The sequence below is a fragment of the Neophocaena asiaeorientalis genome, unplaced genomic scaffold, assembly GCF_003031525.2.
Source record: "Neophocaena asiaeorientalis asiaeorientalis breed wild unplaced genomic scaffold, Neophocaena_asiaeorientalis_V1.1 scaffold225, whole genome shotgun sequence".
NCBI lineage: Eukaryota > Metazoa > Chordata > Mammalia > Artiodactyla > Phocoenidae > Neophocaena > Neophocaena asiaeorientalis.
The window spans coordinates 4,234,076-4,260,546 of record NW_020172364.1 but is presented as its reverse complement, the minus strand read 5'-3'; the positions used below and the strand labels follow the sequence as shown (position 1 = coordinate 4,260,546).

At 38.1% G+C, this 26,471-nt stretch overlaps 1 protein-coding gene and 1 pseudogene across 1 annotated transcript in view; both read left to right on the top strand.

The window, feature by feature from the left end:
• EHHADH (enoyl-CoA hydratase and 3-hydroxyacyl CoA dehydrogenase) overlaps window positions 1–25,642 on the top strand; it is a 49,660-nt gene extending 24,018 nt beyond the window's left edge. Inside the window, exons 6-7 of the mRNA XM_024767983.1 lie at window positions 11,437–11,778; window positions 23,166–25,642. Of these exons, the coding sequence (XP_024623751.1) occupies window positions 11,437–11,778; window positions 23,166–24,427 (1,604 nt within the window). The 3' untranslated portion in view covers window positions 24,428–25,642. The remainder of the gene's footprint in view (window positions 1–11,436; window positions 11,779–23,165) is intronic.
• LOC112415151 (serine/arginine-rich splicing factor 3 pseudogene) lies at window positions 15,068–16,984 on the top strand (annotated as a pseudogene).
• Window positions 25,643–26,471: the final 829 nt, after the last annotated feature.

Sequence of the window (26,471 nt, the reverse complement as noted above, 5' to 3'; positions counted from 1 at the left end):
GTTCAACATTTGTGTAAGAAGAAAGGGGGGATGGGATTGAATGTTTATATAGGGAGAGTGTATATATGTAACTGTCTCTGTATAGGATACTTCTGTAACTATTCACAAGAGAGGATTGATGGTTGCCTCTGGGAATGGGGCTGACCAGCCAGCAGAAGCAGTTAAAAGTAGATGTCCCTTTTTATTCTTCTGTACCTTTTGAATTTTTATTGAATGAGTGTATCTTCTATTAAGAAACATAACTAAAATTTAAGAAAAACCAAGCAAACAAACATTTCAGCCATTAGAAGACAGGCTCTATAATTTACCACAATGAAGCCATGGTTCTGTCTCAGTGAGCTACGTTTTCTCTCTCTCACTGATTTCTCACTTTATGGACTCATGACATTCCTTTAAGAGTTCTTTGGAGTGGCATTCCTAGATTTCTTTTTTTAAAAAAATGTTTCTTTTTGATTTATGGAGGTTGGCAGCAAGATGGAGAGGGTTAAAGTGCATCAGAAAAAATAATTGGGAGGAATATTGGGCTATAGGCAGAGTGTTCATCTCCCTCGGTTGGTGGTAGGTAATGGCTAGGTGTCATTCAAAGGCTTCTTTTGAAAAAGTCCTTCTTTTGTCCACCCTGGCAGGGACCAAACACTTCCCTGAAATAATCTTTCTTTTTGTGGCTCTAACCAGTTACTGTTTCATTTCAATAGCAAAAGCTTTAACTGGAAAGGCCAGGAGCTGTAAGGAGAAAATACTGGTGACTGTAAAGAGAGTTAGCAAGGCTTTGCCCAAAGGGGAATGAGTTTCCTGCTGTCTTTCTCTGCTTTCCAGATAATCTTCACCACAGTTTCATCACTGGTTTCATTGTGCCTCCTGGAAGCACTTATTGTTTTGTTGGAAGTCATTTGGCCTACAGCAAAGGCTATTTGCATTTGTAGGTCCCTAAATGGTTTTTGGTTTGGGGCTTAAGAGAGACCCATGTCTATCATTTACACCTGTAGTTTTAGTTTGTAAAGGCCCTGATTTTGACAGAAGTTCTTTTCTTTGACTGATTTCCAGAGATATTAGATTTGAGAGTTAAGTTACTACAAGAGATAGATGAGCATCATGGTCTGGTACACTTATAAAATGATCTATTTTAATTACTAAAATTTATTTAGTTTTAAAAATTAATTTTACATTAAAATTTTAAACACTAAATTGTTATTTTTTTAAATTTATAAAAAGGTCTACTCAATCTAAGTAATATTACAGTTTGTCCACTTGGTGGCATCCAAATATTGAGGAGGAATCATTTGCTTTAAAATTTGGTAATTTACCTGTTAACGATAGGAGAATGGTTCTGGGCTTTGGACAATTATGTATAACTATTTTAAGTGATAATCATGAAAACTTTGTAGAAATGTAAAATTGTGATATAAAAATGTCTAAATACAAACTTACATATAGTCTATACTTACAGCTACATAGAGTATTATGAATACAGACAAAAATTTTGTTGTTGTTTTTTAAACATCTTTATTGGAGTATAATTGCTTTACAATGGTGTGTTAGTTTCTGCTTTATAACAAAGTGAATCAGTTATACGTATACGTATGTCCCCATATCTCTTCCCTCTTGTGTCTCCCTCCCAGCCGCCCTCCCTATCCCACCCCTCTAGGTGGTCACAAAGCACTGAGCTGATCTCCCTGTGCTATGCGGCTGCTTCCCACTAGCTATCTGTTTTATGTTTGGTAGTGTATATATGTCCATGCCACCCTCTCAGTTTGTCCCAGCTTACCCTTCCCCCTCCCCGTGTCCTCAAGTCCATTCTCTAGTAGGTCTGTGACAGACAAAAATTTAAAGAAAATACACAAAAATGAAAATAAGTTGTTTTCCCCTCAGAATTTCTTAAATGATTTTTGCTTTTGTTTTGATTTTTCCAGCTTGAGGTATAATTTACACACAATAAAATTCACCCATTTTAAATGAAGAGGTCGATGAATTTCTGTAATCATTTACAGTTGTATAAGCACTGCCACAATCAAGATATAGTTCTATCACCCTAAATAGTATCGTCATACCTCTTTCAGTAGATTCTCTCCCCTGCCCTTGGCCGCAGACAACCACTGGCCTGTTTTCTGTTGCTATAGTTTTGTTTTCTAGAATTTCATATAGCATGTAGTCTTTTGTGTCTGGCTTCTCTCACTTAGCATGTTTTTGAGGTTCATGATGTTCTTTCATGCATTAATTTTTTATTCTTTTTTTGTTACTGAATAATAATCCATAGTATGGATATACCACAATATGTTTATTCATTTATCAGTTGATGAACATTTAGGTTGTTTTCACTATGGGTGTATACAAGTCTTTGCAGACATTATATTTCCCTTTCTCCTGAGTAAATACCTAAGAGTAGTATTGCTGGATCATAGAGTAAGTATACGCTTAATTCTTAAATGCTTTTTAAACTTGGTGATTAATATAAAACCATTCATGATTTGAAAGACACTAATTTTTTCCAAGCAAATTAGCAAAGATAGAAAAAATAATATGCTCAGATTGAATTTAAATAAGCACTTATTAAACAGCTTGTAGTATATCCTGCCTGTCTAGACGGCAATTGGGCAATCATGTATTGAAGCTTATTCTTATGTTTTGACTTATTATTTCTATTCTCAGGCGTTTATCACAGAGAAATAATCACAGAAGTACACAAAGATTTGTATACAGTGATACTCACTGAAGCTTTATTTATCATTATAAAATGTTGGAAACAACTCAAATATCTAATTCTAAGGGATTAATTGCATAAAAGATGATAGATCTCAGTGAAGCAACCCCATTCAGCCATTAAAACTTCCATTTTTAAAGGAAATTGAAGAGCTTGGGAAAATGCTTACATGTAATATTAAGTAAAAAAAACAACCAGATAGGAAGTTGCACAAATGTGTGTGTGTTCATATGCATATTTACATACAGAAAAAAAAAACAAGGAGATATAACAGATTTTTAACAGTGGTTGTATTTGGATGGTAGGTAGAGAAGACCTTTGTTTTTTTTAATGTTTATTTTTTCCTATTATCTGAGTCATTAAATTTATCCAAAGGAAAAAGAGATGCCTGGCCAGTGTGGAAGGGGTACAGTCTAGTAGAGAAATAGGTTTAGGATTGGATGTCAGGAGGCCTGGATTATAATTTTAACCTATAGCTATATGGACCCTAACAAATCAGCTTTGGGGACTTTATTTTCTTCATCAATGAAAGGAAATGTTTCAACAAAATAAGCTGATTTCAAACCGTGTTCTGAGACCCTATGGGCTCCAGTTTTTTTTGTCTTGCTACAACCTGGGCAGCTCTACTGTGTCTCTTTTGAGGTTTAGGGTTTAGAATCCCACGGAAAACTCTGGAACTTTTACTTTAAAAAAAAAAATGAGTTCCACTGTTTAGAATCCTATGATTTCTTGGTGCTGCCCTGTAATAGATAAACGCTAGAGATACAAGGTAGAGAAATCGGGCGGATCAATGAAGGACTAGCTCAGAGAATCTTATCTACATTTACACTTATTATCTTACAAAATGTGTAGCTTAGCTAGGCTTACATATTTTGCATTTCATTTTCATTTGAGGTCTTGTGCTTTTCCTTTCTTTTTTTCCTTTGTTTGCTTTTAAATATAGCTGTTAGACTGTGGTTATTTGACAGAAAAAATTGATGGATTGATTTGAAGGACAGGCTTCACAAAAATCTATTATAAAAATGTATATTTATGTTTTATAATAGATTTTTTTACAAATATATGATATAAATAGTACAGATATTTATTATAAATATATGATATAAATAGTACTGGTGTTTATTATAAATATGAATGTATAAATATAAAATATTTTTTATTAAAATATATTGATGTAGGGCTTCCCTGGTGGCACAGTGGTTGAGAGTCCACCTGCTTATATATAGATGTTAAATATATGTGCATTTACAAATCTATAGCTAGTGAAGCTAGTGCAATTGTCTTGATCTAGAGGAACAGTTCTCCAACGTTACTGTGCATCAGAATCACTTGGAGGGTCTGTTAAGACACAGATTATAGGACCCCACTCATTACTTTCTGAATTCGTACATCTGGGATGGGGCCCAATTTGCATTTCTAACAAGTTCCTAGGCGATGTTGATGCTCTATTCTGGGGACCACACTTTGAGAACAACTGATGTACAGAGAACAAGAGTGAGAATGGAGATAACTTTTCCTAGCTTTGACTTTTTACATGCAAACACTACTTGCTGTCTTAAAGATATTAGTAAATCAGTTCTGCATGTTTAAAAAACATACATGTATGGTTGCACACCTTGTGATTATACTAAAAACTCCTGAATTAACAAACTTTAAAATGGTGACTTTTACTGATGTGATTTATATCTCAGTTTTAAAAGTACCTGTAAAATTTTTGAATTCTCTTTTTCCATTTGTAAAAATATTCCATTAATTCAGCCTATTCTCACTCCGCATCACTACCCCCACCCCCACTGCTGAAATGTTGACTTAAAAAAATAACAAAAGGAAAATATTAAGAGCACTTATTTAGTTTCCACATCCAATAAAGAAGTTGAGAAGGAAGGAAATTTCCAATGGTCAATGTTGTGATCAGCAGTTTTGGAGCCAGTTATGGGTGGGAGGGGATTGTAGGAGGTTAACATATATATCTAAAAATGTGATTTGGGAAGTAGCTGCAAATTTCTCTATAAACTTAACACGCATCCTGGAGAGTTGACTGTGGAAGTTAATTGGCTTCATGTATCTTAATGCTTTTGTTACATGAAGCCTCTTAGACTACTGCAGTGCAATGGATTTAGCAGAGCAATTCAAAATCACTTGGCCAAACCAGATTGCTTTGGCTAAACTGGGGAGGGGAGGGTCCTGTAAAATGCTATTTATTTGCATTTGGCCAGCAGCCTGCTTGTTCCCAAACTGAGTAAGAACTCCTTGTTCCCACGTGCATGATTCTGGCATGAAGCTGAAAATGTGTACTGTTAGTCAAAGATGGGCACAGGGGACATCCAAGTGGGAGCCTCAACTCAGGAACCCAGTGCTCTGTTTTTGTCCCTGTAATGAACTCTGGTCCTGTTACTATGACTGCACTGGGCTGTGTTAGCCATTTTTAGCGATTCTTATTCTGCCCAAAGACCTTGATCTGTTTAGATTTTGTGGCTTAAAAAAAAATCTTAGTGGTTACATCTGTCTTTCTCTTCATTTTATCTTTTGCGCTTTGTAATTTATTTTTACTGTCTGGGAACGTTTATATAAACATGTTTCACAAAAGCAGAGTGACACTGCCGTACCTAGGAAGCCTGAGCACACGTCTAAACTGGGCTTCTTTTTTATATACCCTACTTCTTTAGGGACCCCCCCCACCAAGCCTGGAAAAATGCAGTTGTTCTGTTTGTCCTTTGCAGCCCTTCTATGAGAGAGACAGCTTATTGTTTATGAGAGTTAGAGAAAAGAGAGTCCATTATGTCTTAGGAAACCATTTCTGTAAACTGCACATTATGTCTCTCTTTTTCCTAGGCAGAGAAAATCTCTTCCTGTTAGTTTACTAGAAAGGAAAGAGGGAAAATAATCACCTCCTTTTCTTCCTTTGGGCATGTGAGTCCTTTATTTTTTTAATTAAAACTTCTGCCTTAGAAAACTTCAAAGAATTAAGAAAAAAATGTGAATGGGTCAGGGAAAGAATTCAATTATAAGCATATTTGAATCATTAATTAGTTCTTCACTTTCCCATGTTCCTGGCAGCTAATGCTGGTGCTGACCTGCTCACACTTGCCTCTCTTATTATGTAGTTACAGCTGAGTGACTTTAAAACTACCAAGGCTCTAAAACTACCAGCTATATAAGAAATACACTTTGAAAGCACCATACCTGTAGACCCAAAGTGGAAATTCTGAATATATTTTGTAGTAATAAAATGAAGTTTTGAGATAATAGCATCCTTCAGTTACAGCCACAGAACAAAAGGAATAAGAAATTGACAGGAAAAAACCTTCTAATGGTTGTGCCCTGATCCAGCACTCTCCAGTGGATGTGCTTAGTTTGGCCCTAGGCTGGTCGGAACAAGTGCTCTGGGGAGCTCCCAAAATGTGCATCTGTAGTCTCAGAGGTTCTGAGTATCCCCAGAATACTAGGAATATGCCAATTGGCTAAAATTACTGCACATTTACTGCACATTACTGCACAATTACTTCTTCCTTTTTTTTTTTTAAAGATTTTTTTGATATGGACCATTTTTTTAAAAAGTCTTTATTGAATTTGTTACAACGTTGCTTCTGTCTTATGTTTTGGTTTTTTGGCCTCAAGGCATGTGGGATCTTTGCTCCCCAACCAGGGATCGAACCCGCACCTCCTGCATTGGAAGGCGAAGTCTTAACCACTGGACCACTTTCTTCCTTTTTTTCTTTCCCATCTCTTTTCAATCTCTGGCCCAGGTTAGAGTTGCCAGGAGCTACAGCTGTCCTTGATACAGTGGCTGACATATGCTCTGTTCTTGGACCTCCCAGAGGCTATACCTCAAAATCAACTATTGAATTTTTTAAAAATACTCATGCCCAGGCCCCACCCTTAAAGATTCTTAACTGAGTTCACAGTGGGGCATGGGCATCCAAACTTTTTAAACTCCTCAAATAACCCTGATGTGTGCTATGATGTTGAGAATCAGCCCCTGTCATGGTGGGGCTGGTGGTAGTGTCACAAGGACAGAGATCCAGCTCTAAGATATCCCAAACCCAACTATGCTCTGTCCCAGGAAAGAATGCAACAGCCACCTGTTGTCAGATGCCACAACACTGACAGCTCTGCCTCCTTTCCTCTTCCACTTGTCTTCTACCCACTGTCCTCTCCCCACTGTCTGTTCTTGTCTCTCTTTTGAGCCACCAGGGAATTAAATCAGCTGTAGGCCCTGGAAAGGTCTTCATCCTTCTGCACTGAGCTTGCCTTCCCATAAAGGATTGGGTAACTCATTGGTTAACTGAGCAAGTAGTTGGTAGCCTGTTGGGTAGAGTTCATGTTTTTCCAACAATAACAAGGACCACATGCTGCTACTCATCATCTTGCCTCCTTTCCTGAATCTTATTCTTATATCATATGGGAAAGCATTAATTTAAAAATCCATTCTTTTGGGCTTCCCTGGTGGCGCAGTGGTTGAGAGTCCGCCTGCCGATGCAGAGGACACGGGTTCGTGCCCCGGTCTGGGAAGATCCCACATGCCGCGGAGCGGCTGGGCCCGTGAGCCATGGCCCCTGAGCCTGCGCGTCCGGAGCCTGTGCTCCGCAACGGGAGAGGCCACAACAGTGAGAGGCCAGCGTACCGCAAAAGAAAAAAAAAAAAAATCCATTCTTTTCAATTCTACATAGTAATCAAGCATTAAGGAAATGTTCTTGCCAACTAGGTTAAAAAAAAAAAAGGTTGAGATTATACAATGCCTCACAGATACAGTTCTTCCTTGTGCACATGATTATATCCAAACCTTACTCTCCCTTGGACACATAGTAACATACCAATGCCAGACTGGCTCACATTCATCTGTCTTTTTATAGTGAAACTGCTTTGTAAGCTCTGATAGGTTTCTGGTCTAATTAACTAAGGTGTACATTTTTGATATATTGCTTTATTTTTTAAGAGATAGTAGCACTTTTTAGGAAACAGTTTCTGGAATACTATTTTAGAAAACTATTTTAGGAAAAATAAATTTGTTACACATTTATACTTTTATGTAAGCTTTAAAATAATTCTTTTGAGTTATTTAAAAAAATAGGACCACAAGGATTCTGATTAGAAATTCATATATAATATATGGAAAATATTTATTTTATGCTATTAAATATTTATATTCAGGGACATGGGCTCATTCTTTATTAAGGTATTATTTTATGTTCTTCAATAAAATGTTATATAGGCCTTTGTAAGGGTCTTGTACCTTTCTTAACAAATTCATTGCTAGATTTTTTTTTTTTTTTCATTGCTAGATATTTTTTAACAGCCTTGATGAGGCATAATTTGCCTTTGAGTTAGAGTTGCGCAGCCATCCCCATAAATCAGTTTTAGGACTTCTCCACTATCCCCAAAAGTTCCCTCTGCCCTTTTGCAGCTTACCCCCACTCCCACCCCCAGCCCTAGGCAACAGCTGATCTTTCTGTCTCTATAGATTTGCCTCTTCTGGACATTTAAAATAAATTACATCACATCAGTATGTAATCTTTTGCATCTGGCTTCTTTCAGCTTGCATAATGTTTTTAAGGTTCATTTGTGTTGTAGCATGTATCATTAGTTTGATCCTTTTTTTTTTTTTTTCCTGGCTGTGTTGGGTCTTCATTGAGGTGAGTGCAGGCTGCTCCTCATTGTGGTGCGTGGGCTTCTCATTACGGTGGCTTCTCTTGTTGCAGAGCATGGGCTCTAGGCACCCGGGCTTCAGTAGCTGTGGCATGCAGGATCTAGAGCACAGGCTCAGTAGTTACAGCACATGGGCTTAGTTGCTCCGCAGCATGTGGTATCTTCCTGGATGAGGACTCGAACCTGTGTCCCCTGCATCAGCAGGTGGATTCTTAACCACTGTGCCACCAGGGAAGTCCCTTTTAAATTAATTAATTAATTAATTAATTTAGTTAGTTAGTTAGTTTTGGTTGCATTGGGTCTTCATTGCTGCGCGCAGTCTTTTGCTAGTTGCAGTGAGCGGGGACTACTCTTTGTTGCGGTGCTCGGGCTTCCCACTGCAGTGGTTTCTCTTGTCACAGAGCATGGGCTCTAGGCATGCGGGCTTCAGAAGTTGTGGCACGCAGGCTCCAGTAGTTGTGGCATGTGGGCTCAGTAGTTGTGGCTCTCAGGCTCTAGAGCGCAGGGTCATTAGTTGTGGTGCACGGGCTTAGTTGCTCTGCGGCATGTGGGATCTTCCTGGACCAGGGCTGGAACCTGTGTCCCCTGCATTGGCAGGTGGATTCTTAACCACTGCGCCACCAGAGAAGTCCAGTTTGATCCTTTTTATTGCTGAATAGTATTTCATTGTATGGCTATACCACATTTTCTTTATCCGTTCATCAGTTGGATATTCACATTGTTTTTGGTCTTGAGCTACTATGAATAATGCTGCAGTGAGTATTCACATACAAGTTTTATATGTTTTCATTTCTCTTGGGTAGATTCCTAGGAGTGAAATTGCTGGGTCGAACAGTAAGTTTATCTTTTTAAGAAACTGCCAAACTGTTTTTCAAAGTGAATGTACTGTTTTACATTCTCACAAGCAACGCACGAGGGTTCCAGGTACTCCACATCACCGCCAACATTCTGTGTCATGTCTTTTTGATGATAGTCCTTCTAGTGGGTCTGTGTTGGTTATCTATAGTTGCATAACAAATTATCCCAAAATTTATTTGCTTAAAATCAAACAATTACTATCTTACAGTTTCTGTGGTATCTTCGTGTGGTTAGCTAGGCCCTCTGGTTTAGGGTTTCACAAAAGACTACATTCAAGGTATTGCAGGGGGGACTGTATCTACCTGGAGACTTGACTGGGGAGCGATCTGCTTCCAAGCTCACTCAAGTGGCTGTTAGTGGAATTCAGTTCCTCTTGGTCTGTTGAACTGAAGGCCTTGGTTCCTCACTGGCTGTTGGCTGAAAGCCTCCTTCAGTTCTTTGCCTCATGGGCTTCACTGGAGGGCAGCTCACCCATGGTAGCTTGTTTCCCTCAGAGCGAGCAAGTGAGAGAGCAAGAGTCTTTTTGTCATTTAATCTCAGAAACGACATCCCATTACTTAGAGGCTGCCTACCACATTCATTGTGGTTTTAATCTGCATTTCCCTAATGACTAATGATGCTGAACGTTTTTTCACTGCTTGTTAGCTGTTTGTATATGCTCTTTGGTGAAATATCCACTCAAGTTTTTACCCATTTTAAAATTGAGTTGTTTGCCTTCTTATTATTGAGTCATAAGAGGTCTTTATATACTCTGGATACAAATACTTAATTAGATATTCTGTATGCAAATTGTATTCATTTTCTACTGCTTGATAACAAATTACCACAAGCTCAGCAGTTTTAACAACACAATCGTATTACTTCATGATCTATAGGTCAGAAGTCTGGTAGGGGTCTCACTGGACTAAACCCAGGTGTCAGCAGCTGCACTCCTTTCTGAAGGCTCTAAGGGAGAATCTGTTTACTGCTCACTCGGGTTGTTGGCAGAATTCAGTACTTGTGTTGTAGGACCAGGGTCTCCATGTTTTTGCTGGTTGTAAACTGATGGCCATTCCTAGCTTCTAGAGGTCACTGCATTCCTTGGCTCCTGGCCCCCTTCCACCATGTTCAAAGCCAGATTGTCATCCCATCCATGGAGCCAGTCTTTCCTGTGTTGCATCTCTCTGACTCTTCCTGTCTCACTCCAGCTGGGAAAGGCTCTCCTCTTTTAAGCATTCATGTAATTAGATTGGGCCCACCTGGATAATACACGGTAATCTTCACATTTCAAGGTCTTTAACCTTAATCACATCTGTAGAGTCTCTTTGCCATGTAAGGTAATATATTCATAGGTTCTGGGGATTAGGAAGTAGACGTTTGGGGAGGGTGTTATTTTGCCTACCACACAAATATTTTCTCCCAGTCTATGGTTTATCATTTCATTTCATTTCATTTCATTTGCTTAATGGTGTTCTCTGAAGTACAAAAGTCTTTAATTTTGATGAAGTCCAACTTATTGATTTTTTTCTTTCATGGATTGTGCTAAGAATACTTTGCCTAACCAAAGGTCATAAAGATTTTTCTTTTTTTTTTTTTAGAAAATTTTATAGTTTTAGCTCTTCAATTTAGATTTATGATCCATTTTGAATTAATTTTTATATATGGTGCTAGGTAAGGATCTAAGTTTGTTAGTTTCATGTGGATATCCAGTTGTCCGCAGCATCTCCTTTCTCTCATTAAATTGTTTTGGCACCTGTGTTGAAAATCAATTGGCAGTGATTATAAGGATTTATTTTTGAACTCTCAATTCTCTCCATTGATTTGTATCTCTTCCTTGTGCCGATATTACACTGTCTCCTTTTCTAGGTATTTTAAAGTTTTTGTTACTGTTAAGCATGGAGTTAAAATTATTTTGAACCTAAAATATCATTAACTCAGAACGATTTTCCTTAAGCTCACTGGCAGATTGATATAATTAATCTATCATAATATTATCTTGGCCTTGAAGTAAAAAGAAAGTGTAACTTTTATGCCTCAATTAGGTAACTGGAAATTGCTTTGAATCTATTAAATTCTATCTAATGGGACTAAGTTGCAAAGATGTCAGAGATTTTGGTATTAGTGTTACATTAAATATCTTGATGAATAGTATTTAATTTCATATTTTGAATTTGAACAAGTTATTACTATTGCTATATACACATATTCCCCTGGTATATGTAACATTTCCAAATTTTCTTTCTTATTTCTTTCAGATCAATCTCTAGAATCCCGTAGAATCTACAACAAGCCGATCCAGAGCTTGTCCAACATGGACACCATTTTCAGTGAAGCCCTTCGGAAGATGCGGAAGCAGCACCCTGGGTGCCTTTCTCAGGAGACTTCCATCCGTGCAGTCCAGGCCGCTGTCCAGTATCCCTATGAGGTGGGCATCAAGAAGGAAGAGGAGCTGTATGTGTACCTTCAGAGATCAGGGCAGGCTAGAGCCCTGCAATATTGTTTCTTGGCGGAGAGGACCACAAATAAGTGGTCCACTCCCTCTGGAGCATCCTGGAAAACAGCACTGGCACGGCCCATCTCTTCTGTTGGCATTCTAGGTAAGAACAAGGGTAATGTCACTCCCCAAATCTGCACACGTAAAGTATTACCATTTGCTTAGGGCCACCAGGTGCCAGGCTGTTTGCCAAACATATCACTTGTTTTAGCTAACTTAATTTTCACTCCAGCCCATGAACTATCTTTACTTTATATGTGAGGCCTAGAAACTAACCTTCTCAACAGTGAGCTAATGAAACCCAAGTCGTCTAATGTAGGTCTGTCTGATTCCAGACTCGGCATTTTTTAACTCATTTCTACCTCTTCCATGTCTCTCATTCCTGGATTTCCCAACAATGGTTATTAACATGTTGCACATTTCAAAGTGTGTGCTGTCACTCCTATAGCTAGGGATTTGGAATGAAGGCTATATCTTTCTGGTCCTTGCATCCATTCGCTTCTCCTGGTTCAAAACCACTATCCTCAAATTCATCTGAACTCTGAAATAGTGGCTTCCCTACTTTTTCCCCTAGAAAATTTCTCAAACAAAATGTCTTCTTTCCTCAGAAGCTAGCTCTCTGATTGCCTTCTTCAGGCCACTTTCCTAAACTTCACTTTCTCTTAGTCTTGGCCCAAGAATGGTCTTGGGTAGATTCCAAACCTCCTGAAATAGTAAGTGAAATGTTATATGTATTAGCTTGTATACAGTCTTCTGGGGGAGGAGGTCCAAAGTTTACTAAAAGCATCAACTTTCTTAACCCTCACCCAGCTCTCTAACACCAACCCAGCTTGGAGGGGAAGAGCCCTCTCTACATCTTCTTAGTCTGTTATGGTTTCAGTCAAGTTTGGGAATAAAATAGTGTGTCTTTAACGCAAACACATTGTGCTCCTCTAGCACTGACCCTCTTCACTTGTGACTTTTTAAGGAGATGGATAAATAGTGTGACAAAGAACTATGAGTATCCCTTTTTTATACTCTTTCAGCAACACCAATATTTGTTCCCACTTATGTACTTACCTCTTTCTTCTTCCTTGTATTCCTTCAAGCCAAGAATAATTAATGCAAAATAATAGTAAAAGTTTTAAGTTTATCAGTATTCTGTTTGTCAACCATCATTTGAGAATTTCCCTATTTCCTTATTGTGAGCTTTTTAAAAATACTTCAGGTTTGTGTCTAGCATGGAATATTTAAAAGTTTAAGGTTTTTTTTTTTAAGTATACCCCACATTGTTCTGAAAAATATTTGAAAAAGCATTTAGACTGTGTAGAAGACAACGTGGATAAAAATAAAGTGAGAGAGTTCGTCATTTCCCCCTTCTTCATGTTTATCCACATCCCGCTCTGCACTTCCTCTTTGTGACACAGCCTCCCGCCGCACCCTGTGTCCTCTGGAACACGCCCACAGCCTCATCTGGTTTACTAATGGCTCCCCCTCTGTCTCCTGCCTGAAACCTGGCTTACCCTGGGCACCTGCTTCTCCTGCAGCCCTGTCAAGAGAATGCTGTTGCTTCTCCCACACTCCATGGACCTCACTGTCACTTCCCAGTTCCCCTCTCAGACCATTACCCCTTTCAGGACACTCTCCTCTGTGGTCCTGCCATCCAGTCGTATCACTTTATCCCTCCTCATTACTGTCAGTGCTCCCCTGCTTTGCCCTCATTTTAGTACCTGGCTCACAGTTATCCTCTGTGGCCCAAATCCTGCTGCCATCTGGTTGTCTTCATCCTCTGTGTGAATAATTCAGCCCTGAATAACCCAGCTCTGTTGCTTCTGGGTTCCTTCACCGCCTCAGATCCAGCGACGCTCACCTCACTTCACTTCTGTGACCCATACTTATGGCTTCACCGTAGGTCTTGTCTTTACCCTGAACATTTCTCCACCTCTGAAATGTGAAATCTCACTTTTTCACCACAACATTGTATTTTCCCACATCCCTTTCTCGGTTATTCTAACTAGTACATGTGTTACTTGATCAGCTCCTCCTATCTTTACTTTCTTCTCTATTCAGTTTTCATCACTTCAACTACTCTCTTACCAATGTCCTCAAATGCCATGACTCATCCTTTCATTATGCCCCCTGGCAAAACCCCAGGTGAGCCCAACTTTGCACTTCCATGAGCCTATGTTCTCAGATCAGGTCAACGCAAACTGCAAGTTCTCATTCTCCCACCTCACCTGGACTCTCAGGGCTGTCAGAAGGGGAGAAGACTGCAGTTGACCAAACACTGCAGAACCAGTAGTCAAAGCATCCCTTATCCTGTATTTACTTCTCTGAGTAGAAGAGGTTCTTGACTAGATTTAATTCCATGGCAGTTAAAGGCAGTGATTTGGTACAGGAGCAGGACGCCTGGTCCCTGTCTGTGTGTGTTTAATGAGGAAAAATTAAGAAACTAAATTCAATGTAAATGCAATATATACCTATGAAAACATAATTACCAACAGTGAAAAGTTTGGTCTTTCAGCCCTTTGTTCTTGAGAACTTTGAGACCACAAGGTTGTGAAAAGAGAAGTTAGTAGCTAAGAACTTTTTGAAAGAAATAGATATTGTTTTCATGTATATTTTGTTTCAGTGATTAAATGAAAAGTATCAGTTTATAGAACTGAAGAAGATCTAAAGTTATAGCTAAGACACTTCTAAAAAGCATTAGTCTGGCCCACTTTGTAGTTTGGATTATGAGTTGTTTGGAGCCCAGCGGTCCATCAGCAGACCTGCTCTGAGAGGTGAGCGCCGAGGAGCTCTGCTCCATCTTCACCAGGTGGGCTTCCTTCCCCCGCTGTGTTCAGTTCTGAGATATCACCTGCATGACATTATACTTTACAAAGCACTTTCACATAAACTTCTCATTAGTCCTTATTGTCCCTGTGAGTTTATAATCTCTACATGGTAGGAATTTTCAGCTTGGGACTGAAAGCTAGGAGGCCAGGGTTTTGAACCCCCAAATATACCTCCTATTTACCCAGGCCAAAGTTTAGGATACAAGCTGCTACAACAGTGAGAGCTATCCAGCCCTCTTGTTACTGAGTGAAATGCAGATGCTTAGTAAATTTGGAAACCTAAATGTTTTAAATAATTTAATGTATATATTATATTAAATAATTTAATACAATTTAAAAATTAAATATATTCCAGAGAAACTAAATCAGTGACTTCTTATTATTGATAACATTCTTTATTCAAAACCAATTGCCACAGGGGATTAAGAGGCACAAATTACTATGTATAAAATAAATAAGCTACAAAGATATATTGTACAGCACAGGTAATATAGCCAATATTTTATAATAACTTTAAATCCAGTATAATCTATAAAAATTTTGAATCACTATGTTGTACACCTAAAACTAAAGAATATTGTAAATCAACTAAACTTCAATTGAAAAAAAAAAAAAACAATCCCAAAGCTAGTCATTGTGAAGTGTAGAAGAGTTATATATACATGTCTTTCACAAAACATCCACAGTGGGTTGCTTAGGTAACAGGTAAACTGCTGCTGTAACAAATAACAATCTCAGTGGCTTAGCACAATAAAGATCATTTTCCTCCTCACTCCACAGTAATTCTAGAACCAGGTTCTTTCCAAGTAGCGGCTCTGCCATCCTCCTGGATAATAAGGGTCAGCAAATTTTTTCTGTAAAGTTCCAGATAGTAAATGTTTTAGACTTTTGGGCCCATATGGTCTCTGTTGCAACTACTCAACTCTGCTATTGAGGACAAAAACAGCCATAGAGCAATTTCGTGGACGACGGGTGTGCGAGAGCATCTGCGGGTGCCAGGCGGGAGGGGACCGGGAAGACCCAGCTGAGGCTGTGTGGATTTGAGCCTTCGCGTTTCTAACCCGAGATCTTGAAATGCATCGTGATTCCTGTCTGTTGGACTGTAAAGTTTATGTAGGTAATCTTGGAAACAAGGCTGAATTGGAACAAGCTTTTGGCTATTATGGACCACTCCGAAGTGTGTGGTTTGCTAGAAACCCTCCCGGCTTCGCTTTTGTTTTATTTGAAGATCCCGAGATGCAGCCGATGCTGTCCAAGAGCTGGATGAGAGAACACTATGTGGTCGCCGAGTAAGAGTGGACCTGTCGAATGGGGAAAAGAGAAGTTGAAATCATGGGCCGCCTCGTTCTTGGGGTCGTCGCCCTCGAGATGATTATCGGAGGAGGAGTCCTCCACCTCACCACACATCTCCAAGACGGAGAAGCTTCTCCCGCAGCCGGAGCAGGTCCCTTTCTAGATATAGGAGAAGAGAGAGATCACTGTCCCAGGAGAGAAATCACAAGCCGCCCTGATCTTTCTCTGGGTCTCCTAGCCGATCCAGGTCAAATGAAAGGAAATAGAAGACCAGTTTGCAAGAGGAGTGGTGCACAGGAAATAACTTCATTTGACAGGAGTATGTACAGAAAATTCAAGTTTTGTTTGAGACTTCGTAAGTTTGGTGCATTTTTTAAATGTTTTAGCTGTTCACATTTGTTTGTCTCTTGGAACAGTGACACATAAAGATGTAATTCTCTATGGTTTGAAATGGATTATATGAGGCATGTAATATCAAGAATTGTTACTTTACAATGTTCCCTTATGCAAAATTGAATTTGCTTTGAATTTTTAGTCTTGCATAGACTGATAATAAACCTCTAACTCCTGTCCAGCTAAAGTGTGATGTTTAATATTATGGAAACAAAACTGGCAAAAATTGAAAAGACTTTCTGTAGCTGGGATATGCAGCTGTAGTTAAGCAAGCAGTCTTTAAAAGCTGCTGTGAACACAAATCAGCAGGTAAAAATAAAAGCTGCACCCTTAAACTAGATTAGAGGTTTAAAAATTCTACTAGTCTTCACCCCGGACAAGAGGTTGTCTGGTGGGTTTAGAATCTAAGAAGTTTCAAGAAAGTTAGTTTACCTTTGCTTTAGGTCATAAGTTCCTTCTGTGATTGCTGTATATGAATACATAGCTCTTTATAATATTATTTGGAAATTTGAGACTATTCAATATACCAATGTCCTGCTAGTTTAAGGGTACATTGTAGAGCTGAACTTTGAGTTACTGTGCAAGATTTTTTTTTCATGCTGTCATTTGTAATATGTTTTGTGAGAATCCTTGGGATTAAAGTTTTGGTTACAAATTGTTGTTTAACCTGAAAGCCTGTTTTTCCTCGCAAAACTAAAATCTGAGCTTGGTACCAATCAAGTCCAGGTATAACATTCCTATTGGAAGCCATACTTACATTTTCTTGTAAAGTGCTTTTGAAAATAAAATATTAACATAATTGTGTAATAGTTGAACCCACTATTAGCATAGTTCTGGTCCCATAGAAGGCAGTTTGTTACACAAATCTTATTTTGTAAGAAACACAATTTAAGGCTTTTGAAGTGAAGGGAATTTTTGGTTGTCTACTTAAGTGATGATACATTTTTAGGAGTAGAAGCCAGTTCAAAGTCCATGATATTCAGTGACCAGCATTTTAAAGTATAGCCACCTGATACATTATAATCCAAAGTTGCTGGTAAAACAAACAAACAAACAAAAGAAACTTTAGCACAAAGTAGAACTTTAAACATTCCACAAAGCTTTAAAAATTGCTTCCATTTTATATAATTTGAGGTGTTGCATGGAAATTCTAAATTGATCCATCATGATGTGAAATTCACTATCTGGTTTAAATGTAACAATGCAGAATTGAATATGGAGGCATGCATAACCTTCTTCTTAGAAATCTAGAGGAGTTGTAATTTCAAATTTTTGTGCAATTAGATTAAATCATAATGCAACAGTCTTTTGGCTTAGTTTCCTTAAATGTACTATTTAAAGATAGTTTTGGATTATGCTGTACTGACTTTCTTTAATATAAAAGATGTCATTGTATTAATCTATAAGAATGTTTTATAAGATACAGATCCTAAACAAATTATTTCCAGTGGTCCTTCTTCACCTTTCACGCACATATCAAGGGAGGAGAGTCCTGGGTGTCACAGGGAGAGAACTGGTGTCAGTGGAGTTCAGTATGAGCCTTGTTACAGAAGACACTTTTAAGATGGCCTATTGATTTACTGGGAGCTCGGGCTTTGGGCCTTTTTTCTTTTGGCATTTCATAGCTTACAACCTTTGTTAGGATCAAGCAAGGCAAGATAGCTAAGAATTCATGGAAGTAATATGGTACATCAATATTACACTGCTCTTATAAATCTACATGGGCATGTTTGGCAGTATACAACTTGCAGAGTCTTGAATTGGAAGGGTTTCTGTAAAAAGGTTAGTGGATTATAGCTATAATGTGGCTAATACAGACCTGATATAAAATTAACCTCCAGGATTTAACCTTAGGGTCCAAATTTGCAATCACTTTAACCAGAAAACCTAGCACAATTTTATGGCTTGTTAAAAATATGGAAGATAGAAGTCGTTAAAACCTTACATTCTACATTTAAATTGTGGCTATTAAAAAGTTTAGTTACTTTGATTTCTGAAATTAACAAGTCCCGTTGGCCAGTTTTGTCTTGCATTCTCAGTTGAGTATGATATACTGAAAGCAGTCACAGAGACTTTGACTTGTGGTGTAATGATTACAGGTGTTCACTAGAGGTCACTATTAATAATACTTGGTGATAATTTAAGGAACATATGTAAGGATTATAGTTGGTTTTTATGCTTTCAAGAATAGTTAATATTCTATGGTTCTCGGTTCATTGTGGGTTACTTCTGACCTCCATGTCTTAAGCAGAAAGGTAAATACAAAGATAAACTAGCCAGAGAAATTTTAATTTTATGAGATGTAGATACATTTTACCTACTGTTTCTATGCTTTTTTACTGTTCCTTGAAAGGTCACGTGATCAGTAGATGGCATCACCACCTTTTTAGATTCACCCATGTCTGAATGGCAAGTCCTGGACGCTTTTTACTGTAGAGTTATGGTTTATATTCTTACAGTGTTTCTTTTTCAGGAATGGTGTTTTCCAGGCCTACTGACTCATTTTTCCATCCCTGATTATATAAGAACCACTGGTTTACTACTTTGTATTAGTGTGCTTTTATTTTCAGAATCCCCAACATGATTTAGTTGTCGGACCTGGTTGGTGGTAATATCTTCTGGTTGTATATTTCTGTACTAGACTGTTGCCTTCTGGTTTTCCGGTTTTTTTTTGAGAATATGAAAGATTTTTATAATTAAAGTAGCTGAAGAAAAGAAACAGCCATAGACAATACAAAAACAAATCAGTGTGATTGATTCCAGTAAAACTTTATTTATGGACACTAAAATTTGAATTTGATATAATTTTCCTGTGTCACAAAATATTCTTATTCTTTCATTTTCAGCTCTTTAAAATGTTAAAATATTCTTAGCTCACCAGCAGTACAAAAGCAGGCAGTGGGCTGGATGCAACCTGCAGGCCAACATCTGCTCTAGGGTCTCCTCCAAAGCCTCAGAGTTGTCCTCTGCATCCTCTATACCCAGGTGGTAATGAAGGATTTTGTGGGTGATTTTAGGGGCCAGTCGTGATCCCACACCACCCTCTTCCCCATTCCCTTGACCAGAATTAGTTACAGGCCGTACCAGGATACCAGAGGTTTAGAAAGTACAGGCTTCTATGTGCCCAGGAAGAAAATGAAATGGTGTGGGAAAGAAATAGCAACATCTTTGCCATCGAATAATTTTTCTACATTTTCCATCCTTCTTGCCTTTTAAAAAAATATTTCTCACTTTTCTTTTCCCTTCCCCAGCTGGGTGGTTCAACTTCTCCAATTTCACTGTTTTAGTTTGATCTTTCTTTAAATATTTCTTCAAATATCTTTATCTTGAAGTTTTTCTTGACTCATCCAACCAAAAATAATCTCTTTCCTTTGAATCACCAAAGAAATTTGAACTTCTCTCATCACTTACTTTACCTTTAAGGGTGGATATTTATGAACCTTTTTCTTTCCCATCACTAGATTATAAGTTCCTTGAGGGTTGGTACTACTCATATTTTTAATAACAGTTTTATTGAGGTGAAACATATGTCATAAAGTTCACCCATTTAAAGAGTACAATTCAACATCAAATGCTGCAACTGCTGAAAAAAAGTATGGCAATCCCTCAAAAAATTAAAACTAGAATTACCATATGATTCAGCAATTCCACTTCTGGGTATATCAAAAAGAATTGAAGGCAGGGACTCAAACGGGTATTTGTATAATCATGTCCATAGCAGAATTATTCACAATAGTGGACTAATGGTGGAAGCAACCCAAATGTCCATTAACAGATGAATGAATAAACAAAATGTGGTACATATATATATTCAAAGGGCTATTATTCAGTCTTAAAAGGTGGGAAATTCTGATACACGCTACAACATGAATAAACCTGGAGGCTATTCTACTAAGAGAAATGAGCTAGTCACAAAAGGACAAATAATATTTGATTCCACTTATATGAGGCACCTAGAGTAGTCTTTGTTGAAAAAGACTAGAGTAGTCAAAATTATAAAGATAGAAAGTAGAATGATGGTTGCCAGGGGCTGGGGAGAGGGCAAAATGGGGAGTTATTGTTTAATAAGTACAGTTTCAGGTTTGTTTGTTTTTTGTTTTTGCGGTACGCGGGCCTCTCACTGCTGTGGCCTCTCCCGTTGCGGAGCACAGGCTCCGGATGCGCAGGCTCAGCGGCCACGGCTCACGGGCCCAGCTGCTCCGCGGCATGTGGGATTTTTCTGGACCGGGGTACGAACCCGTGTCCCCCGCATCGGCGGGCGGACTCTCAACCACTGCGCCACCAGGGAAGTCCAGAGTTTCAGTTTTGCAAGATGAAAAGTGTTCTGGAGATGGATGGTGGTGCTGGTTGCACAACTCTGTGAATGTACTTAATGCCCCTGAACTGTACCCTTAGAAATGGTTATGATGTTAAGTTTCATGTTAAATGTATTTTACCGCAATTAAAACATTTTTAAAAGACATAGTAACAATTGTCACCAAAAAGAGAGTACACTTAAGTGGTTTTTAGATATTCATAAAGTTGTGTAGCCATTGCCACAAAAAATTTTAGAACATTTCCATCACTTTAAAAAGAAACCCTGTACCCATTTGCAGTTATTCCTCATTGCCCATCCTCCCAGCTCCTGGCAACTACTAATCTACTTTCTGTCTCTATGGATGTTCCTATTCTGGACATGTCATATAAATGGAATCATATAACAAGTAAACTTTTGCATCCAACTTCTTTAACTTAGCATAATGTTTTTTAAGGCTCATCCATGTTATAGGATGTACCATTTAGTTTTACAGCTGAGTAATATTCCACTGGAGAGACATACCACCTTTTGTTTATCCATGTTGATAGACATTTGGCTTGTTTCTTATTTTTGACTATTTTGAATAATGCTGCTATGAACATCTATGTACAAGTTTTGTGTGGATGTATGTCTTCATTTCTCTTGGGTTATGTGTATACCTACCTACCTACCTACCTACCTAGGAGTGGAATTGCTGGATCGTAGGTAACTCCACGTTTAACATTTTGAGGAACTTCCAGCTTGTTTTCTACTGCAACAGCACCATTTTACAATTTGCCAGCAGTGAATCAGGGTATCAATTTCTCCACATCCTCACCAGAACTTGTTATCGTCTGTCTTTTTAAATTATAGCCATCCTAGTGGGTATGAAGTGGTAGCTCATTGTGGTTTTGATCCTCATTTCCATAGTGACTAATGATGTTAGGCATCTCTTCATATGCTTATTGGCCATTTGTGTATCTTCTTTGGAGAAATGTTTAATTGATCCTTTGCCTAATTTTATTCTATTTAAAAAAATTTTTTATTGGAGTATAGTTGATTTACAATGTTGTGTTAGTTTCAGGTGTACAGCAAAGTGAGTCTTATACATATATCCACTCTTTTTTAGATTCTTTTCCCATATAGACCATTATAGAGTATTGAGTAGAGCTCCCTGTGCTATACAGTAGGTCCTTATTAGTTATCTCTTTTATATATAGTAGTGTGTTTATATCAATCCTAATCTTTCAATTTATCTCTCCCCCTACTTACCCCCTGGTAACCATAAGTTTGTTTTCTATATCTGTAACTCTATTTCTGTTTTGTAGATGAGTTCATTTGTACCCTTTTTTTAGATTCCACATGTAAGCGATATCATATGATATTTGTCTTTCTCTGTCTGACTTCACTCAGTATGAGAATATCTAGGTCCATTTATGTTGCTGCAGATTCCTTTGCCTAATTTTAAATTGAGCTGTCTTTTTATTGTCGAGTTTGAGTTCTTTATATATTCTGATACAAGTACCTTATCAGATATATGATTTGCAAATATTTTCTCCTATTCTATGGGGTTTTTTTCACTTTCTTTATTGTGTCCTTCAAAGCACAAAAGTTTTTAATTTTGATAATGTCCAATTTATCTATCTTTTTCTTTTATTGCTTATGCTCTTGGTGTCATTTCTAAGAAACTATTGCCTAATCCAAGGTCATGAAGATTTACTCATAAGAGTTTTACAGTTTTAGCTCTTACTTTGGTCTTTGATCCACTTTGAGTGATCCACTTTGATCTACTTTTGTATATGGTGTGAGGTAGAAGTTCAACAAAATTCTTTTGCATATGGATATCAGTTGTCCCAGCACCTTTGTTGAAAAAGACTATTCTTTCCCCATTGGATTATATTGGCACCCTTGTCAAAAATTGATTTTCCATCAATGTATGAGTTTATTTCAGGACTCTCAATTCTATCTCATTGATCTATATGTCTATCCTTATTCCAGTATCACACTGTCTTGAATAGTGTAGATTTGTCAAAAGTTTTGAAATTGGAAAGAGTTTGTTCTTTTTGTTTTTTCTATATTGTTTTGGTTATTCTGGATTTCTTGTATTTCTATATGACTTGTAGGATCAGCTTGTTAATTTCTGCAAAAAAAAACAGTTGGATTTTTCATAGTGATTGCACTGGATCTGCAGATTGACTTGGGTAATATTGCCATCTTAACAATATTAAGTCTTCTGATCCACGAACATGGGATGTCTTTCCATTTATTTAGGTTTTATTTAATTTCTCTCAACAATGTTCTTTTGTTATTAGTGTACAAGTCTTACAATTCTTCCTTAAATTTATTCTGAAGTATTCTTTTTAATGCTATTATAAGTGGAATTGTTTTCTTAATTTCATATGCAGATTATTCATTGCTAGGATATATAAATAAAATTGATTTGTGTATATTGATCTTGTATCCTGCAACCTTGCTGAACTTGTTTATTATTTCTAATAGCATGTGTGTGTTTGTGTGTGAATCCTACTTACTGTTATACCTTCTGAATCACTTAGTACAGTGCCTAGCCTTAACTAGTATTCAATCCATTTGTAGTCCTTGAATTTGTACCTTTGAATGCCACGTTTCCACAGAAGCCTTCCATTTACTGAGTAATTTCTCAGTTCCCAATACCATTGAATCATTCTTTTTCTCCTTCACTCTTATCTGCAGGCTTGGGAACAATGGGCCGAGGCATTGCCATATCTTTTGCAATGGCCAAAATCCCTGTGATTGCTGTAGAATCAGACAAGAAGCAGCTAGAGACTGCAAACAAGATAATAACCTCCATCTTAGAAAAGGAAGTGTCCAAAATGCAGCAGAGTGGCCACCCTTGGTCAGGACCAAAACCCAGGTTAACTACATCTATAAAAGAGCTTAGTGGTGTAGATTTAGTCATTGAAGCAGTATTTGAGGAAAGGAACCTGAAGAAACAGGTCTTTGCTGAACTGTCAGCCGTGTGCAAGCCAGAAGCATTTCTGTGCACCAACACTTCAGCCCTGGACATTGATGAGATTGCTTCTTCCAGCGATCGTCCTCACTTGGTCATTGGCACCCACTTCTTCTCACCAGCTCACGTCATGAAGTTGTTAGAGGTTATTCCCAGCCGATACTCTTCCCCCACTACCATTGCCACTATTATGAATTTATCAAAAAAGATTAACAAAATTGGAGTAGTGGTAGGAAATTGTTTTGGATTTGTTGGGAATCGAATGTTGAAGCCTTATTATAATCAGACATATTTCTTATTGGAAGAAGGCAGTAAACCAGAGGAGATAGATCAGGTGCTGGAAGAGTTTGGTTTCAAAATGGGACCTTTTAGAGTGTCTGATCTTGCTGGGTTGGATGTAGGTTGGAAATCCCGAAAAGAGCAAGGTCTTACTGGGCCTACATTGCCTCCAGGAACTCCCTCCCGAAAGCGAGGCAGCTGGAGATATTGCCCAATTCCTGATATGCTCTGTGAATCAGGACGATTTGGCCAGAAGACAGGTGAGGGTTGGTACCTTTATGATAAGCCATTAGGTAGGATTCACAAACCTAATCCCTGGCTTTCCAAATTTCTGACACAGTACAGAGAAACCTATCACATTGAACCACGTATCATTAGCCGGGATGAGATCCTCGAGCGCTGCTTATATTCACTCATCAGTGAAGCATTCCGCATCTTGGAAGAAGGGATGGCGGCTACCCCAGAGCACATTGATGTGGTCTATTTACACGGGTATGGATGGCCAAGGCACAGGGGTGGGCCCATGTTCTATGCTTCCACAGTTGGGTTGCCCACAGTGGTAGAGAAGTTGCAGAAATATCACCGGCAGAATCCTGATATTCCCCAACTGGAGCCTTGTGACTATCTGAAAAAACTGGCTTCCCAGGGAAACCCTCCTCTGAAAGAGTGGCAAAGCTTGGCAGGACCCCCCAGCAGTAAATTGTGATTCAGTCTTTCAGGTTTTGCCTCACATGCTGGCATCAGGTAATGCTCATTGAATTTCAGTGAAACTAAATCCAAAGATCCAAAGTAAGATTGCTCTGAAATGCAAAGCAAAAGAAGTAATTGGCCAGCTAAAACTCTTCTTTGGGTCTTCTGTCGGATGAAGATTCTAATGGGTCAGATCTTTAGGAATGTGCTTCCTATGCCTGGGAATCTGTCCCTATCAGATAAATTATTTCAATCTCAGTGAATAAACTTATGTTAACACCATAATCACTAAGGAAAGAGCCTCAGGAATAAGTTGAGGTCCCCAAGTTCTTTGATCATTGGAGAAATATGTCATTAATTATTCACTGATACATGTATAAATTCATTCTGAGTCCTTTCAACCTCACACACGTAGCACTGATAGGAAATCTTATGGACCCTTCATTCAACAGACACTCATCATGCACCCCTGAGCATCTTGCACAGCTCTTGACAGACCTAGAGTCCAGAGGGGCATTAATCCAGCAAGGAAGCCTATGATACATATCACTTCAGTCTCAGAGGTGGAGTGAAGATGGTTGGCAGGGTAGAGTCAGCAGTGAGGGTCTCTATGAGTGAGCTTGGAAAGCTGCCAAGGGAGAGGCAGAGGCAGTAGTCAGAGGCAGAGTATCAATGGCAGAACAGTGCTGAAGTTTAGGCGAAACACAATTGAGAGTTGGTGAGGAAACCACATACTTCAGACCAGAATAGGGAGGTCAGGGTAGCTTGGCAAGTCATGCTCAGTATAACACTTCTGTCCAAGGCCCATGTGCACAGTTGTCCTTGCTGCTTGCAAGAGGCTCAGTAACATTTTATGATAATTTCCTCAAGACCACCGGATGTCCACAACCTGGTCTTTATTTACTCTTCTAGTCAGACAGAAGTAATGGAAAGTAGTTAAGTTGTTGACTTAGTGTAAGAAGAGATCTCAAGGATCTAACCTCCTCTCATTCTGTGATAAAGTCATGATGCATTTCCCGGTCATGATATGCCTTTGTGATGTTGGGTATGAAAGCTTAGCAAGTCTAAAATTATTGTAAAATAAATTTTGTTTAATTTTGTTATAAGAACTCTTTTTACTTTTTGCCTTGTATGGTTAAATGTTGAGGGGCTAGTCAACACAAAAACTTGTACACAAATGTTTATAGCAGAATTATTCATAATAGCCCCACATTGGAAACAACCTAAATGTCCATCAACTGATGAATGGATAAATAAAATGTAGAATAGCCATACAATAGGATATTATTTAGTCATAAAAAGAAATGAAGTGCTAATACATGCTACAACATGATGAACCTTGAAAATATTATGCTAAGTGAAAAAATAGGCAAATCTATTGAGATAGAAAGCAGATTACAGCTTGCCTAAGGCTGGAATGATTGGGGGTGCGGAATAGGGAGTGGTTGTTAATGGGTACAAGGTTTCTTTCTGGGTTGATGAAAATGTTCTGCAATTATTGTGGTGATGGTTGCATAACTCTGTAAATCTGCTAAAAACCATTGACTTGTATACCTTAAATGTGTGAACTGTATGGTATGTGAATTATATCTTAATACAGTTAATAAATAAGTAAACAAACAAACAAATGGGCTTAGGTTATTGTCCTTCAGGATGATGTAAATGAACTGGATTTTTTACAATATTTTCACCAGTGAACCCAAACAAAATTACCAAAAGTTCTGATAGAGAAATCTTGAAGGAATATAGCATAAGTTTTCCATTGTACAAAACAAACCAAAAAAACTTCTAGAGTGTGCTTTGAGTTGTAGCTCAATTTAGAATAATTTTTGAGATGTGTATTGCTGGATTTTATATAAATTGGTCCTTGAAATTAAAGACATCAATAGAAAAAAATTCCTGAAAATAGTAACTCTGTCTCCAAAGTGTCTTAGTTTCAAATTAATGTAAACTTATTTCAAATTCATACACACATCAACTTTTTCTTCTTTAGACCTTGAGTAGATTTCAATTTTGAGTTCTCTTTTTTTTTTTAGTTCTTAAAACTTATTTTCATCCTA